At 32.1% G+C, this 19,326-nt stretch overlaps 2 protein-coding genes across 2 annotated transcripts in view; both read right to left on the bottom strand.

The window, feature by feature from the left end:
• The window catches only part of LOC124536219, a 135,040-nt gene that overhangs the window by 19,010 nt on the left and 96,704 nt on the right, over positions 1-19,326 (bottom strand). The window contains exon 2 of the mRNA XM_047112708.1: positions 7,300-7,564. Within this exon, the coding sequence (XP_046968664.1) occupies positions 7,300-7,449 (150 nt within the window). The 5' untranslated portion in view covers positions 7,450-7,564. The remainder of the gene's footprint in view (positions 1-7,299; positions 7,565-19,326) is intronic.
• Positions 2,059-5,178, bottom strand: LOC124536218. Its single transcript, XM_047112707.1, has 2 exons — positions 3,221-5,178; positions 2,059-3,141 (listed from the first exon to the last, which is right to left on the bottom strand). Exon 1 carries the CDS (start codon positions 4,806-4,808, stop codon positions 3,222-3,224), a length of 1,587 nt encoding a protein of 528 aa, XP_046968663.1. The 5' UTR covers positions 4,809-5,178; the 3' UTR covers positions 2,059-3,141; position 3,221.

Genomic DNA, 19,326 nt, shown 5'->3' with positions numbered 1-19,326 from the left:
TCTAAATTTTGTATTGTTTCAGTTATATATTTTTTTATGGTATAGGTTGGCATATGGGCTACCTGATGGTAAGTGGTCACCATCACCCAAGACAATGAAGCTGTAAGAAATATTAACTATTCCTTACATCTTCAATGTGCTACCAACCTCGGAAACTAAGATGTTATGCACCTTGTGCCTGTAGTTACACTGGCTCACTCACCCTTCTTAATAAAGTATCATATTATTTTAACACTAATCATTAATATGATTGTTTATCTTGAAATTTTTTCTCACGAGTATTTGGATGACAAGATACTAAAAAGAGGTTGATAATGTTTAACAAAGGAATAGTTTCTATAAACGTATATGGATTTAATTTAATTGTGTGTCGGATTGCGGACGTATTGATTATGTAAAGTAAATCGCTTTGCGTCAACGCGACGGAACGCAAATGGAATTATCATAAGATGTGATGCGTTCATTGTCAAACTAGCTTTCGTTTAGTAATTAGACGTACTTATCGCATTTTTAATGAAATACTGACCGAAATAAGAATCATTAACTTTTGTTATTTGACGTTTTTTTTAAATTGCTGAACCATTGCACCTAAAAATTTTAAAACAAAATTAAAAAAAAGTAAAAAGTCCATCACATCACATCCATACTAAACAACAGAAAAAAGCGTACCGCGCCGGGGACCGTTTATTTTAGTTTATATTTACATTTCGTTAAAAGTAAAAATAATAGCTTGATGAAAACAATAAGTGAAAGGGATAACTAGATGTTTTAATAACGCAAAACGTATTACTACATAATTATGATATCACGTATTACTGGCATAATTAGGATGAAAACGACTGATGAAGGCAAACGTCCCAATTAGGACGTTTTCTAGTCTTCACTTTTTGCGCGTTAATGACATATCTGTTTACTAGAACATCATTGATATAACCATTTCGTACTTGAATTTAAAATTGAGCCATTATTTTACAGGCAACCTTATAAATTATCTCTATTCCAAATTTAATTTAAACCGTATTTACGTGACTCGGTAAAAAACATACAATATTTCACATTCATAAAAGTGTGGTACTTTCTTCGTGTTAATTAAATACAAGTTTACTATTTAAGCGTCGATTTCAAGGCGTTATTGGTAGTTAATTATAATTGATTCGTGTTTTGTTCTGAATTGTTTTCGCGTGCTTCGTCGAGCATGTTATACATGCGTAAAATTAACGAGTGCTGTGTTTTGTTATTGTTTCTTTTGTTTTAATAGTTGTTTTCGTGGAATTTATACAAATATAACATTTGTGAAGTTTTTATTAAATGAGTGTAAGGTTTTATATTAATAATGAAATAATTTGTCACGATTGATTTATCTTCTTAATTTCTTAATGATTTTTAGTTATAAAAAATTTCGAAGTTTTTCTTACACTGTTAATGAAACGCTTACTATATAATAAGAATTGAGAAGTTCTGTATATAATGCCTGCAATCTCAGTGGCAGAAAGTATTGCTGTTTAAATTGTTATTAGGGCGTTTTTTTTTTAACTGCTAGATCTATTTGAAAATGACATTAAAATGTTTACTTTAATATTTTTGCTAATTGTAGGTTTATTTGTGAGATAAATTTAATATATTTTTCTAGAAATGTATTTATTTTACATTATAACCCATATTTTAAATAATATAAAAAGAAATAGTAACTTAGGTACGATTTTTGGTCATGACCGTAACCGAAGAATAAACTGCTCCAGAAATAAAATTGAATTTATGATCGGGCTTCAAATGATGTGTATTTGTTGTTAATATGCCTATCAATAAAACCCAAAATTTCAGTTAAATGTATGAAAGATTTGCATTAGTTATTGGAAAAAAAACTGTCATAACCGTTACCTTTTACTAAAATGCGGACGTATCTTTTTTAAATCATTAACAACTAGTGATCGATCTAGAATACCATACCAACATTAAACTAAAAATGTATTTGTTTTAAAAGTGTTTAAATAATATATTCAAATTATTTTAAGAAAGTATAGAAAAATCGTAAAAAACTATTTTACTTTTCGAGGGACAGTCACGTATACCAGACTAACCAGTAACGGTCCTGACATAGTAAAGTTGAGGGCACACCGGTTTAGAAAAAGACATTTTTTCAATATCAAATTTTAATTATTAATTGAAAGTACTTAAGTTTTCTAAGACACATAAGTTTACCACAGATCATATACCTAATCAACATCTTGACATTTCAGTGAACAATCTTATACAATTGGCCTAATTAGAACAAAAAAACAATATAACACAGTTTTTCAACATAAACAGAAGAACAAAAATAAATCTACTGTAGCAAATCTTCTACAAAAATAATTATTTACACAAAGGAACTTTCTTTTCGATTTCTTCAAGCGAACAAATTGCTACTAAAAATATTGTTTACGTATACCTATGTTATTATAGAAAGTAGCACATAATTCTAATAAGGTACTTTGAAATGGCACAATAATTGTTTGTACTTATTATCTATAAAACAACAGTCTTCCCTAATACCTATTAAACAACAGTTTCAAATCTTTAAAACAATAAGTCTTTTAATACCTGTTTTCATTATTAAATCAGATAATCTTATCAATAAAATATATTAACTAGTCTTACAACAACAACATCAACAAGTAAGTAGCTTTAATAAAAAATATCCAAGTTTGAATGCTATACCTTAAATTTCACTAGTTGAGAATAATATATAGGTATATCCATTTTTTATAGGTAGGCTAGGCAATGTTTAGCATTACCTATCACTCATACAATATTCACATTCATCTGTGACATAATGATCATATATAGAAGAATCACAATTATAACACCAAAAATTTACTTCTTGTAGCAGTACCTTAATATCTTTCTTGGTCATTGGTAGGCAAAAATGGTATGGTCTGTACCCTTGTATAACATATTCATCACAGTTGCGACACTTATTGGTAATAATAAAATGTGTTTCGTCCCATGGCCACCTTAATCCATAGTTATAATATTGCAGTAGATCCTCCTTCGTTAATATTTTGTCGATATCCACTACAATAACCATTTTTGGGAGTTTACTACTAACAGCAATCAACTCTCAACAGAACCCTGATTCCTGACAAGAGTAGCTCGTTCAACCTGCAAAAGTAAAAACATATATAGAGTTAATGAAAACATTTTACCCTTAACAAAACAGTATGAAAGTAAGCCTAACTACCTTAATCGCTGTCTCCTAAGCACTTATCACACAAGTAATCAATAGTTAAAACCCCACCAACGCACTCGTCGCAGAAAAAATGATTGCAGGCCATACATTTTGCCTTTTTGCTCAGTATTGAACAATCACAGCCACTACAAGTTAGGAATTTGATATTCTTTTTTGGTACAGTTGCATTACTCTTTGTGATTTTTTTTGGTACACGTTTGTCCTCCTTTTTGCTACTTAATATATCGTGCTTCGTAGAATTTGGTACTGGATAATATGGTTTATAGGTATTATCTGGCAAAACAGCCACAGTCTTGATTATTTCTGGAGAATTTGACTTTGGGTCAGGTAAAATATGTATAGGCATTAAATTAACGTCTATCAAATCTAAATCTGCATCAAAAGGCAAATTCAGGTTTTCTGACGCAATACCCATTGTATCAACTTCATTTAATAACCGGGTGGCTGGTGTAATATCCGAGGAGACGTCTTCTACAGGCAAATCCAAGGTTCTTGCTGTAATTTTCGGTGAGGATACTTCGTTATCAGGTAAGTTCGAGGTTACTGGTTGTAAAATGTCTTTAATTTCGGTAATCGATCTGACGCAGTGAGTTTTCAAGCCAAAGCAGCTGCATACGCCTTTAAGTTCTGAGCAGAAACAACTAATATCCCTGTAGTACAAGATACCGTCTCCTTTTGTAATTACTTGATGAATTTGCATGGTTCCCACCAATGTCGTGATATTATTTGGTATTATCGAAACAATGTTATTTATTACCTTGTCCTCGATTAACCAGACTTTCACAGTTTTCATACAGGCCTTTAAAATATGGTAAGCATCGGAAGCGTCTCTAATATCTTTTCCAAAGCAAACTTGTCGATCTAAAGCTCTTTTTACCGATCCACCTATCCCATCGGCAACTCCTTTACCATGGCCACTTTCGAAGAATGACCATGTCACATACTCGAGTTCCATCGTTTGAGTGAACAGATCAATCAAATAGAAGTTATTTTTTTGCCTGTACTGTGACGTGGGGCCATCAGAAAAGAAATGTATAATTGTTACTTGAAACTCATCCCTTATCATCTTTAGTACAGGCAGTAAATGTGCCCAAATAGCTGGTGGTTGGTGCATGTTGTTATGGGATATAGTACAAAATGATTGTGACATCTCGTGAAGGTATACCATTCCGGTGTGTAGCGTTATCTGGCCTTTGGAGGCACCAAAATGCATACTTTGTATTTCTTCGCTTAATTTGGTCTCATAATTCTCTGAGAAATCACATATTACCACCGCTTCGTTCTTTTTCAGATTATTTATTATATGTTGGTATTTTTCTTGTTGGTGAATATTATTGAAATAATGTTTCTTGAAAGGTTTGAGGTCGTTTTCAAAGTCTTGTAATAACTTATTAATGGTTCCGTTTTTCTCTGCTTTCACTGTTTTCTTTGTCATCTTTTCTGTAGTTACTGATCCTTCTGTTTTGGAGTACTTATGATTAATTGTCTCCCATTGATACCAGGTAGCATTTTGATTTAATTGCACATTCACATCATATATAACAGGAATATTTTTGCATTTCGTGCATTTTCCATGCATGCATTCAAAAGATTTCAAGTCACATGTTTGTGTTGCAAGTATTTCTTTTAAATTGGTGTTTTCAAGTACACAATTTTTTTTTAAACATGATAACTTCAGTTCTATATTATTATGCTTAACACATACGCATGTATTTCTGGATCCTAAGTGTGGTATCAAAACATAAAATGGTTTGTACTTATAGAAAGTGGTAAATTTATATTTTCCACCTTCGTTCTTATACTTCTCATAGAGGTTCTGTATGGTGTTCAGTAAATACCTTATCTGCTGTTTGTCTTTGTTATATGTGCGACATTCTTTTTTCCCAGCCGTACAGCGGCTAACATCGTCCCTGACGTAAAATTTGACTATTTCCTCAGGTACAAGACTAGCATTCTTCGGCTTCGGTTTCTTGATTTTTCCTTTTAAGCCGATTAATTTGGCTACGTAAGATTTTACTTTGGCATTTGTAATTAATCTTTTTAGTATTGCTTTTTGGGAGCGTTGTTCACATAGGTTGTAAGTTTTTTTCATTGTATCTTCTAGAATTTCTTCTCGTGCTATCATTTTTTGGATTATACTCTCTCGCTTTTTGATCTGTTTTTCTGCATCTAATTTTAATCTATAGTTTCTTTTTTTCAGTTTTTCGCATAAAGTTTGAAGTTTTTTTATCCGTTCTTCTTTTTTCTTAGACTCACTGCTTAATTTAGAGCACTTGGATCTTAAATATTTCACTTTGGAAATTACGGCCTTGTTATCATTTTTATTTAATTCTTTAGTCTCGTCTTCTTTTAATTTGATTTCCGTTGCAGTCGGTTTTTGTTTTTTAGCACGTTGCTTACGTTTCTGTTCTGCCCACTGATCTCTCTGACTTTTTTTTTCCGTAGCATTTAATTCCGAAATCTTTTTTCGCTTACGTTTAAGTCTTTCTATATCCTTCTTACGATACTCTTCATATTTTTGAGGATCACTTTTTATGCGTGCTCTGTACCGTTGCATTTTTTCTGCGGCGGTAAGTGCCATTCTGATACCTAAACATAAAATCCATTCTCTAAATAACATTAAGGAATAGTCAAATTTTATTAGTAATTTCAGTAAGAATTTATCTCAGTGTACCCACATACCAATACTGTCCTGCCCGTTACTATTTTGGTCTGGCTATACGTTACCAGCCATTTGGTAATGGACAGGACGTAACGGTACCACACCTTAGCTTCTTAAGATTAATTTTCATACCTCAAAAACATTTTGATAACTGAATTGTTCTTGTTTACCAAAATCTACAAATAATTTCGTCACGTGAAACTATCATTGCCTTAACATAACATTACAAAAAATCATTTTAGAAACGTAAAACACTTACCGGACAATGATGGAAAAAGCTCTGCAAAAAGTCCGTTACCGGTCCAAACGTGCACTCTCAAGACTGACACAACAAATACTGACATTCAAAATGGCTGCTAATGTTACCAGTTCGATTTGGGGTTGCTATTTAGATAAAAAGTCGGAGAGTGGTAGAAAAAAGTCAGTACAAAATTAAATATCATTTAAAGTCACGGTGCATGGACATGTCCAGTTGACAAAAACGAGGGGACATGATATAAACATTAAAATATTAAAATATTGTATTTAAGTGTATAAAGTGTTAGCATTACGTTAAAACTAAATCTGATCTTACATTATCTAAAATGTTTGAAATATGTTATAAGTAGCAAAATCCCAAAGAAAAAGTGTATACTAGGCCGACTTTCTAAAAGGGGACAGTACTGGGAGACATAGGATGTCACATTTCTGAGTTTAGTTTTATTACTTTGTTGTAAGTTTCTCACCAAACAACATAATAAAAAAGAAAACTTTAGTAATTTGAAACCATTTAATAATAACACGACACTTACAAAGTCATAAAAAACGTTAGTTTTTTGGACCTATTGCACGGGACATCCCATTGAGTGGGTTGGTAGACATTTTGGCGAAAATGCCCATTAACTAACTTACTTTAATAGATAGCTTAGAGGTCCTGGGTTCAAAGCGTGCGAAGAAAAATTGTGGCTTTACCTAAAAATATTTTTTAAAGCACTTATTTCTATGGTCACCAAGAAAATCAAAAATCAAAATAAACTTTATTCAAGTGGGCTTTTACAAGCACTTTTGAATCGTCATTTAACAATTAAGTGAAGCTACCACGAGCATATAAATTAGTGCTGTAAAAAATATTAACTATTACATCACGTCAAAGCGCTAATAACCTTGACAGTTAAGCTTTTATGTCTCTTTGCAGTATTTACATTCTTGTATCATGGAAAGTGTTTTGGTAAAGCATTTGGTTCTCCTGGACTCTCCAAGCGCTAGGGCTCCTATTGGATCATGAGAATTAAGGAATAGGGATTGTATCTTTGCTTATTCATACTATTTTGGCTCCATCATCTTTTGTAGTATCATTTCGGTTGTCGTGTCCGAAGTTTAGTACGACATAAACGTTTAGATCTGAATATTGAAATAGACGTGTACTTACCGTATATTCTGAAAGCGTCCTCTCAGAGGGCGCTCGGTGGCTGTCGTTTTCATCCCTCGAAGAACGATGCAAGTAACCCCCCGACGAGGGAGAATCGATCCCCGAACGGTGCGTCGCCACGTAGTGGTTGTTTTTTACTTTATTTGCCATTTTTGATTTGTCACACACACAGGAACATTTTTTAATTCAACTGCGCGGCATCTTGCACATCATAACCCAACTTCATGTCATATTCGTCGAACCACCATAAGATTTGTAGGTCGACCTGCAACAAAGGAATGGATTGTATAATATTATTGACCTTTTGTGATAACCTTGAGCAAGTAATTTGCGGTTTGGTAGCGATATTGACCTATACAGTCCACTGTTTTGATAGGAATTCGATTGTCGATATTGCATACGTTTAAGCAATAAAAGAATCGATTACCGGTTCACACGTTTTTGTCGAATCTAATTCATTTCGATTGATACGATAAGAAAATTTATGAATCTGTGGTATTTAATTAATATTATATTACAGATAGTAATCTTTTTAATTACATGATGTTGAATAAAAGTTAGATGTCGATAAATTATCATCGATAAGTTCACATCACTCAGGCTGTTAACCTTAAAACCTAGTGATCGAATAATCGGTTGATGTTGTTATCGAGTGACCCATCGACAAGATAATATGCAATTTTGTATCGAATCATCCTGATCGTGAATGAGATCACTCTCGCTAGACATTCGCCGACACGATGTTCTATCATTTTTTTGTTATAGGGCTGTCAATTTTATAAAAAAATAAACAACATACAAAAAGTTAAAAAAATCATATATAATTAAATTGTTTTATTTGTTCTTAATATCTTTTGTACTTTGAAATTATTGCTTAATTTTTTAATACGGAATAGTTTTAAAATTATCGAAATTTAATGTTAAAAAATGTGAAATATATAGTTACCTCTCTTTTTTTGTATTTTATTAATTTTGAGTTGCTTTTTTTTTGTTTTTTGTTTGTGGTGTGCAATAAAGTATAATTCCTTCATTCATTCATTCATTATCACTTAGTACTTCAGTAAATGAAGATGTTCTGATATACTATAATATATAGTCTCGGCAGTCAACTGAGGGAGTTCTTTTGACAGCCCTGATATAATTCATTCCTAACCACTGATCAATTTCGATTCAGATTAATTAGATTCAGGTCAAGAAGTTAATACAAAAAATAACTGACACTACGCTTGATAATAATGAGAAGCACTGTTTTTGTTGCTCGTTTCATGTGAAATTGTGTTAGAATTCATAATGACGATAGCGTTGCTTATAGTCGTGTAATTTCATTTAACATAGATAATACAAAAATATTGAGTTGAAATTATAGATTTATTCCGTAATCTCGTAATTAGATCGTAAACTCGATCGTGATATAGGACACAATATATGTAATAGTGATAACAGTAATATTGAGTGCGGTTGGAATCCAATCATTTCTTGTACGCAATCTGTCAATATGTGATATTTTGTGCATATTTATAACACGGTACATAGCTTTCTTTCAAGTAATTTTTATACCCGGTGGTAGATATTTTGACGTATAATGAAATTTAAAATTTGACATTTCGAATTGTACGATTTTCGAGGATAATAAATACGCATGAAAGTGCAGAATGTTTTATTATACACGAGAGGACACGCATTGAATTATCGTTTTTTATTGGTTTCCAATATAACACAATCGAGCTGAGCGTCAAGTGTCTTTGTTACATAGCTTTAAAGTGTTTCTTTAGCTGACGTTGACAAAAATGATTTTTATATGGAACAGCCAGCAAGCGCAGTTCAGTAAGTATCGTCGCCCATCGAAGTTTTCAAGGGTTTTGCTGTGTGGCTGCTCATAAGAAGACTATAGACCTTATTTTTGAAGAGCTTTTGCTCATTTGTTGATCAAGTGGTACACAGAATATGTGATAGTTTGATTTGGACGAGGGACTATCTTTTAATTTTTTCTGTTTTAAAAACTTACATATAACAAAGAAATTTACTTGAATGTATTTTTTATTTTTAATGCCAGCCAGTGTGTAAGGTCTTTTGATTTTTTTATATAAAAAACTATTGTAGTACAAGTTACACTTAAATTCTATGTAAAGCCCTGGCAAGCACCATTTAATTTACAAGTGCTTAATTCGTGTTCATAAGTAATGTCATACTCAGTGAACATAATGAGGATACTTGGTTATATCGGATGAAATGACACGAAAGGAGTGACTTTTGCTCAACATTAAGACATTCAGTGGCTTTTAATCTGACGCGTCTTTAACCGAGCTCATATGTTTAAGTGGTATCGTCAGCTGTTCTACTGTCAAACACATTACATATTAATATAAAATGTTGCTGTAAAGGGTGAATGACCGAGTGAAATTGCGAGCACAAGAGACAGAGCATCTAAGATTTCATGGTTAGAAGCGCGTTGACGTTTTAAAAGGCTTTAATTTTCTACAGCGCTGGGTAAACAACGAATCATCAAACGATCCTGTATCTCTTTCTTACAATATTATTATAAGTACAGGAAGATAAGGATAAAGAATAATTACAACTAGAGCAAATTCGTCTTAGTCTTATATGCATTTAAAATTATGTTACAGTTTTAATTATCTATTTTATTCGTCTTCTATATATTTCTATGGTTTCCTTTAGTTTCTAGTTATTCTGTTGTTGAGTTACAAAACGTTTGAACAAACTTTCGTATTTATAATTTTATTTAGAAGAAATAAAATCTGAAACGGAAACCGATGTTTGTTTAACTTGTACATTTTATTCCTAACGGATTAAATAAACTCATAAAAACACGCTGAAATATAAATCCTCCCAATAAAATTGTGTTAAAATAGAATAGGTATTTCATACAGACCGTATTGCACAATTCCAATATTTTACATACTTTACAAAATCAAAATCAAAATATAATTTATTGAAGTACACCTTTTGAATGTTTTAACAAACTTAATTAAGTGAAGCTACCACCGGTTCGGAATGTAGATTCTACAGAGAATAACCAGTAAGAAAGTCAGTAGCTACAATTCAATTCGGTTTATCTTGTTAGATATACTTTCCAGTAATGTTTTTTAGTCAATCAATATGCTGACCCAGCAAATGCCGTTCAGCATAAACTTAATTAAGAAATTCACTAAAATCGACCACCTTTAAGTGTGAAGGAAATGTGATTATCCTTCAATTTCCTCTCTTTATAGCTCATCTGAGAGCTGATATGGCCCAGTGGTTAGAACGCGTGCATCTTAATTGACGATTTCGGGTTCAAACCCAGGCAAGCACCACAATATATATGTGCTTAATTTGTGTTTATAATACATCTCGTACTCGGCGGTGAAGGAAAACATCGTGAGGAAATCTGCATACGTCTAATTTTGCATTGGAACAGCGTGTAAGAATATGTTAATGGGAGAGAAGGCCTTAGCTTAGAAGTGGGTAATTTTCAGGCTGTTACTTTACTTTACTTTACATCAAGACAAACAAGGATTGACCTTACTAATACAAAGTCCTTAAAACAAATATATGCTATATTAAGAATTGTATTCTCATCATCGAAATATATAAACATTTCGATAACAAAGCGAGTCTATCGAATAGCAATTCAAATGCACTTTCCATTGAAGAAATCGCGGCTCGCATACGATTGTATTCGCTGATGTTTGTTTAATTTGTATGCAAGTCTAATTGATCAGTTGCTTGGCGATTACATGAATAATGATGTCTCGCGTTACCGGGATCGAGTGTTGCGTGTTCAACACTAAGTCAATTAGCCATTTACAAGCGCTTTCGATTCAAATAAGGCCGGCTGTAAACATCAATTGTAATAAAGAAATAACTTTAACCATCCGTCATCTAGTTAGGTACCACTTATACACTCGGTTCAATAAACAGTCAAAAGCTGTAATTTCAATACTATCTGGAAATTTGATAAACAACTTTTCTGAAGTAAAATAAATATATTTTTTTTTAATAAAAAAAGTTTTCATATAATGTTGTACGCCAAGTATTACCGCCAAGCAGTAAATCTTTGTACAGTTGTGTTTTTGAGCCAGTGTAAAAAAAAACACAAGGAATGGTTAGCTTTATGAACTTGTTATCTAGTGCAAAAAAACAACGGTATTCGATTTTTAAATTTTGGGGTAAATAAGATAGAACATATAAAAGTAGGGACGACACTTACGTTTCTATTTCATTTATTATTTATCACATATTTTTGGCTATCGACTTTTTGTCTTTTATTTATAAAATTTTCTGCCCTATTAATGACATAAAACTTTTTTTTTCCCTTAATGCAAAGTATGACTAGAAAAGTAGAACTTTGGTGCTCCAAAGTTCTACTTTTCTATGTAAGATTTTAATTTGATTCTGAAAATTTATGTATGTAACTTTTGAATTCGATGACTTGTTTCTTATATCTATCTGTACATATACGTATGTATATGGTAGTGTATATCTTTGAGATTTATATATTTTGACGCGAAATTAGCACAAATGTGTGTTTTTGTGTTTGTCTTGAAGTAGGAATTTATATAACCCACTTCGTTCTGATTCGAGGCTCAACGGCGTAAGCATCAATTGCTATACCATTCAACCGTTATAACAATTGGTATTTATATACAGACAAACAACGTCTACCAGGTTGTACAGTTTGGGTAAGAAAAGGCTCGTCACCTTAAGATCTATTTTCGTGTGCTCAGTATGAGCGATAATGTGCTTTACCGATCGAGAATGACATATTGCGTCGCAATGATTTGATGTTCAGATTCAAAAGGTACTAAGAGTTTAAGATTTGATAAAAGAATGAATTTGAAAACTTGTGAAGGTTTTCTTAGTCTGACTGTACATTATATAGGCATACAAAACACAGTGGTTAAGATTCAAAACATCGATTATTAATACGAAATAATTCCAATTATAGTAGGTATCGATTACATCAACAATCCGCCAAATTACATGTAACATTGCGATATAGTTTTTGTAATGTATATTATCATTGTATACCATCGAATTTAAAATAGCAAACAATATTTATTAATCAGATTAAATATATATTCAATGCAATAAGAAAAGCTTAAGTGCCAAAATAGTATTGGTGGAAATTGAGGCTTAAAGTTAAGTTAGTAAACCTCATTTTCCAAATGGACAAATTTACTGCTTTGGCGTTTCTTCCTATCGTCTGTTATGTTATCTATTTGACTGCTGAGCCTACTGATCCTGAGGCCATAAATAGTTATTGGGTTTTTCTACTGAGTTTGGAACTTGGAAGGTTATCCCGTGTTTCGGAAAACAGGTCTGAACTCTTTCTGATCATGTCTGATTTACATGGTAGTAACTAAGACTTCGACTTGGTGGTATGTGCAAATTAAATTATTAAATAAAATTTGCTAATTAGAATCAACAAAACGATATACGACCTGACCTGTTGGTCAGAGTCTGAAAGTTGGGAGTGCTTTTCCATTGCTGGGTCCCTTAGAACTCTCTTAGAGAGCACACTGTCCAAACGCGCGTTGGAGACACAAGTGACATTTTCATTCAACTAATGTTTTTCCTCACGATGTATTCCTTCACTACCGAACATGAGACGAATTATATGCACAAATTAAGCATACGAGAATTCAATGCTTGCTAAGGTAACTGGGCAATCCGGCTCTAGTTAGTTAGTACTAGAAGTTAGTTAATTAATAAATCATTCTTACTGACAGCTTCAGCTATTTCTCATGTCCTAGCTTTGAAATTTCAAAATGGCCATCAGAACCACACCTACGCTGTCCAGAGCGCAGCTTTCTAAGTTTCTAAGACATAGTATTATGTACGAAGAGAATATATTATGTGAAAGTGTTCACTTAACGGGGACTTACAATTTACTTCATCCGTGTCGTGAAATAAACGATGCGAGGGAATCAGGCTTTTAAACACATTTTACGTACAACCTTATATGAAAATTTTATATTAAAAAATATATATTTATTTATCTTAAGAAAAGTTGTTTATCGAATTGCCAGATGATATTGCAACAACAGCCTGCAAATTCCCACTGCTGGGCTAAAGGCCTCCATTCCCTTTGAGGAGAAGGTTTGGAACATATTCCACCACGCTGTTCCAATGCGTGTTGGCGGAATACACGTCTGGCAGAATTACTACGAAATTTGTCACATGCAGGTTTCCTCACGATGTTTTCCTTCACCGCTGAGCACGAGATGAATTATAAAAACAAATTAAGCACATGAAACAGCGGTGCTTGCCTGGGTTTGAACTCGCGATCATCGGTTAATATGCACGCGATATTGAAATGACAGTTTTTGCCTAACACTCTTATTGAACCGAATTTGATAACGTTCTTTATAAAGGAATATTCAGCCCCAAGGAAAGACGAAAGACAACTATAACTAAAAATTACGACTTTTCATTTTAGTATACAAATATTAATGCGCTTTTATGACTCCAAATCAAAATATTTAAGTGTACTTCTTATACATACGTATACTGTAACATTTATTTAATTTTCATAATTATTTTTCACTAACGAAAATGACAACATGACATACATACGAGTGAGAATAGATTTTTACAGAATTGCGCTACTGTACTGCTTACCTGATGAAGTCTATTTACTTTAAAACTTGCATTTCTTTATCTTGAGAGAAATATAAAAAAATATGATTAATATTATTAATGAAGGTAAAATATTATATTATACAATTTTTTAATATATGTACGTTATTAATACTATTAATAAAGGTTCAAATACTGACGATGCTTTTTAATATTCTATGAATAGTAACTATTGCATTATATTTAAAGTTTATAATAATTAGTAATACTTGACTATTATTGCCATATAACCTTGACTTCACAAAAGATTGATCATAAATTGAGCAAACTATTAATTAATTGAGCATTTTAAAACTATACAATCTCTCAGTCATATTACACAACAAATTTGAAGGGTTTCACTAAGGTTGCACAAAATGATTTTAACAGTAAAATTTTGATGAGACTCAACTTTGAAAGTTAAGATTTCACTAATAATTCATTTTATATTTTTTCTATTTTTTAATTATCATTACTTTATCCTGCTTGTGGCTTATCTATTATATTATAAACGTGAAAGTATCTGTCTGCCTATCGTTCTTTCACGACCAAACCGCTAAACCGAATTGGATGAAATTTGCATACGAAGCAAACTTGATGTCCAAGAAAGGACATTAACTATTTTGCTTAACACATGACACATAACATTCTAAAACGCTAGCGAAGCCGCGGGCGACTATTAGTATAGTATATATTAACAAGGAGGTTTTATATCACAAAATATTTCAGTTAAAGGATGACAATAAATCAGAGGATGGAAACTATATTAGGTCAAATACCTTTAACGAAAATTAGATATTCGATCAGAGTAAATTCTCATTTTGGTTATAAAAAATAATCAGATGAAGTAAATGGTCGTTTTAAAGGGCAGTCAAACTCGTACCAGTATTGACTTTAGTCAAGGAATTTCTTGCTTCGTAATAAAAATGGAGAATGTAGAAAAAAATAATTGAGTCACGTTACGAGTACGCTTGTCTTTTAAGCTACGCGACGGATTTTGATGTGGCTTTCATCAATTAACAGAGCAATTCAAGGGAAAGGTTTAAATGTAAAAATAAATTGATATTATATTACAGAAAAGTTTAAAGAAATAAGACTATCTGTGACGACCCGAGACGCGTAGTTCATTTCTAAATTTCGACAACCCTAGATTAGAATTAGACAATGTGTATTGTATCTGATCGCTAATCAGATTTGATGGATGGATGATTTCGCTACAAACTATTAATTGCGTTGTTTTAAAAGTAATATGTTATTGTATTTAGCGTTGCGTTGTCTCGCACCAGAGAGACAGCGGTATCAAATTATAGTGATCAGTTTAATTTGTTGCGCAAGCGAGCATGAGAAGTTGCATAGTATACGACTTTATTTGAGTCAGTTTAGTGTTTGCCCATACCCACGTTTTAGGGGATTTCTAAATTTTATGCATTAAACCCTTGTACCCTTACGTCCTTCCTTGTGGTTCAATCTTTATGCCAAATGCCAAATGTCATAAAATTCGTTTCAATAGACCGACTGATAGGCAGACAGTTATACTTTCGTATTTATGATATTAGTACATAGCTGGTTATTATATAGATATTTCCAAGTACACATAGTATTTATTGTGGTATAGCTAGGTATTATATAGCTATTATGTACACAGAACAGCAGTTTGAATAGAATTAGGAACGCATAGAAGATAGAAACACAAATATGTTTATTATGTATATAAATATAAAAGTTTTAGAAATGATATCCGTCATGTCAGATTTGACGTTTGATAGGAATAATATGTCCAACAGTGAATGAGTGTACTCATAAGGAAAAGGTCGACAAAATCTTAATTTAAATATCAGATAAAAACCATTAAATAAATACGACACGATACACAAATCGATGTTTCCGCACGTCCCTAGTCAGTCTTGGAGCGTGGCGTAGCGTAAGTCTATTCTTTTTTATTTATTTTTTATAATTGTTATTTGTTAGTTGGCAATGGAGCAGAAGGCTCGCCTTATGGAAAGTGACTACCACCGTCCATGAACATCTGCAACACAGAATGGTCTTTTCGAAACGTTTTTTGAAGGGCAGTGTGTATTTTAATTTATTCTTGCAAGAAACCTTCTTAGTACTCAATATAGTACGTACAGTAAGTTTGGGTACACATTTCAATTATAATCCAACGCATTTGTGTAGTCGCCGTTAAATGGCTGCGTGGGCGGAAAGCTCAGAAGGGCGTCATTATTTTAAGTTGCTATGAGAATATAGAATGTAAATTTTTCGTAAAATAAATTTATTACAAGCTGATGATAGAAATGTATATGTTATAATTATCACTTTTGTTTTTTTTTATGTTATAGGTTGGCGGACGAGCATTTGGGCCACCTGATGGTAAGTGGTCACCATCACCAATAGACAATGACGCTGAAAGAAATATTAACTATTGCTTACATCGTCAATGTGCCACCAACCTTGGGAACTAAGATGGTATGTCCCTTGTGCCTGTAGTTACACTGGCTCACTCACCCTTCAAACCGAAGCACAACAATACTGAGTACTGTTATTTGGCGGTAGAATAACTGATGAGTGGGTGGTACCTACTCAGACGGGCTAGCACAAAGCCCTACCACCAAGTAAAGTTAAGTTAGTAAGTTTGTTCTTGATGATTTTTAAAATATGTAATTTTTCACCTAAAGTCAGTATTTAACCTGGTTTTTTCAATCTGAACCTCACACAGAATTTCTCACAAATTTGTTGTTGGAAGTCGTGAAATGTAGAAGCCTTAGAAATAACGAATTCAACAGCCTATTGTTGGCATGTCATGAATTCCTTTAAATTGCAAGATTCAAGTGTCAGGAAAACAGCGATCAAAACATATTTTTCTTTTGTAAATATGATGTATAATATAATTCTTGTATCTATTATAAATAAACTTTATCAGTAAGCATTAAACAATTTTTATAGATGAAAATATATGTTTGTATACCTATTTCAGAATAGGAGTCGTTTGACTGATTACCATGAAATGTTAATTTTCACGAAAAAGATATTCCTTCTTGGATTTTGATGGCATAAATATTACTATGAGGTATAACTATGAACCAGGCTTAAGCTTGTTATGTACGAGTTCTATGGATGTCATGGTATGTCCAAGAGTAATATTGGATCAAGCACCAATGAGTTTTAATGGTAAGGAATCATACATAAGTATATACAAATTATTGCTAATTATTGCAAAAACCCGGCTTCGTTTGGATGAAATAAATAAAACAAAACAATTTATCATCTAATTTTTCTATAAATGCTGTGATTATCAAACATATATAGTTTCTTTTTAGTTTGTGACAACTATCAACAAAATTCTTCATCATCTTTCTGAGCGTAACGACAAACATTAAAATTACCGCTCGCCGTTAAAATGTCATATCATTTAATTTCATAGATTTAATATCGAAATATCTCGATTATACGAATTTTACTTAATAATTGATGTTGTCGACTAAAAATCATTGCGTTGTATAAGTTTCGATCAGGTCGTAGACGTGCACGAAACTATAAATATTATTATCAAAGAGCTGAGATGGCCCCGTGGTTAGAACGCGTGCATCTTAACCGATGATTGCGGGTTCAAACCCAGGCAAGCACCACTATATATATGTGCTTAATTTGTGGTTATAATTCATCACGTGCTCGGCGGTGAAGGAAAATATCGTGAGGAAACCTGCATGTGTCTATTTTCATCGAAATTCTGCCACATGTGCATTACACCAACCCGCATTGGAACAGCGTGGTGGAATGTGTTCCAAACCCTCTCCTTAATGGAAGAGGAGGCCTTATCTCAGCAGTGGGAAATTTACTTTACTTTTTTTACTTTACTTTTTATCAAAAAGATTTTCATTTAAAAAATCAAATTTTAAATATTCATAATATCTTTCATGTACAGTTAATTTATACCCAACAGTTATATAATTACGTATTATTAAAGAAAGATTATATACCTAAGTTAAACGCTGTCGCTTAAAGTTGCAAAGGCAAGAAGCTTATATTTTCAAACGACCCATTGTTTTTCCGTCTTATTGTTTTTGCGGTCTTTTCATTCAAAATGAAAATGTTGTTTTTATGCGATTGTTTTAAACCATTGTATAGAAAATGTTTCATTAGGTAAGTTCATTACGGCGTTCTCGCTGTAATAGAATAATATTAAGGAATTCATGAATTATTTTCTTTTTGTTTTCTATTCTACAGAATTGATTTTAATGAAATTTATCACAAAGATAGATTAAAGTCAGGAAAAGCAACATTACTATGTGTATGCACCCTTCTCAGTCGAGGGTAAAGCAGCGGGCGGAAATTAGCAATATATTAATATTTTCTATCCTTCGTTCTGCTTCAAGTTTGCTTCATGCCTTAAAAACATAACAGACGTACAGATAAATAGAGTTTCTTTCGCATTTATAACAATCTTAATTACTATATAATATAATATAAAACAAAGTCCCTTTCTAAGCAGTCAAAGCAAAGATCTTTAAAATTACGATACGGTATTTAATGCTTTTTTTTTAATAAATAGAGTGTTTCAAGAGGAAGGCTTTATTATACAATATGTAGAATAGTATAGTTAACAAACAATGAGAATTTTAGAAAATTAAATAAAAAGATTCAGTAGTATATTTAGTATAAGTATTGCACAGTATTACTATATATTACATAAGTATACGATAAGTGCTGTATAGTATTAGCGATTCATACAGACAATATATTGTATTGATAGATTACATATTGTATCTGTATTATAATTGAAGGTATTTTATGAGGGATGCCCTAAGCCCTAAGGGTTGTTTCTCATTACAGCAACCGCGGTAAGGCTGGGCTTTATTGCAGTAATGCATACGAGTATATAATGTGGCCACGCCTATAATCTGTCATGGAACCCGGTAGTGATATATGGAAGATGTAGCGTGGTTTTCATATAGTTTAAAATTATAGTCTTTAAAATTAGTAGTAGTCGATATAAGGTTTTGGATTCTGAGAAGTATAAATCTAGTAGTAAAATTATATGTATATGATTATGTTATTCTTTTTGGTAGAAGCTAAATTCTAAATTGTTGGTAGTTTTACATAAATTTTATTTTTAAGAATGAAAACAGGTTTTTTTTCTTTAAATTTATATTTAATTGATTAAATATATATTAATATTAATTTTTATTACAACGCATTAACAATAAAACGGCAATGGATTGAAAAATGCTTTGCAATTGCAAAAAAAAAGTTTGTTTTAAAGGGATTTAATGGTTTTCCCAAAATAAATATCGTATCATGACTGATAAGGTCTATTAACTGCATCAATATTAAAAATTATTTAGTTTTATTGCCAACAATAACAACAACAAAAAATGTCAGTAAAACAAAAATATACCATTTATAAAT

The sequence above is a fragment of the Vanessa cardui genome, chromosome 16 (genome assembly GCF_905220365.1).
Source record: "Vanessa cardui chromosome 16, ilVanCard2.1, whole genome shotgun sequence".
NCBI classification, from domain to species: Eukaryota; Metazoa; Arthropoda; class Insecta; order Lepidoptera; family Nymphalidae; genus Vanessa; species Vanessa cardui.
This window is presented reverse-complemented; position numbering and strand designations above follow the sequence as displayed.

What these genes read in the sequence shown, in the direction of transcription:
- LOC124536218 (XM_047112707.1), bottom strand. Translation starts at nt 4,808, where the DNA reads ATGCATGGAAAATGCACGAAATGCAAAAATATTCCTGTTATATATGAT.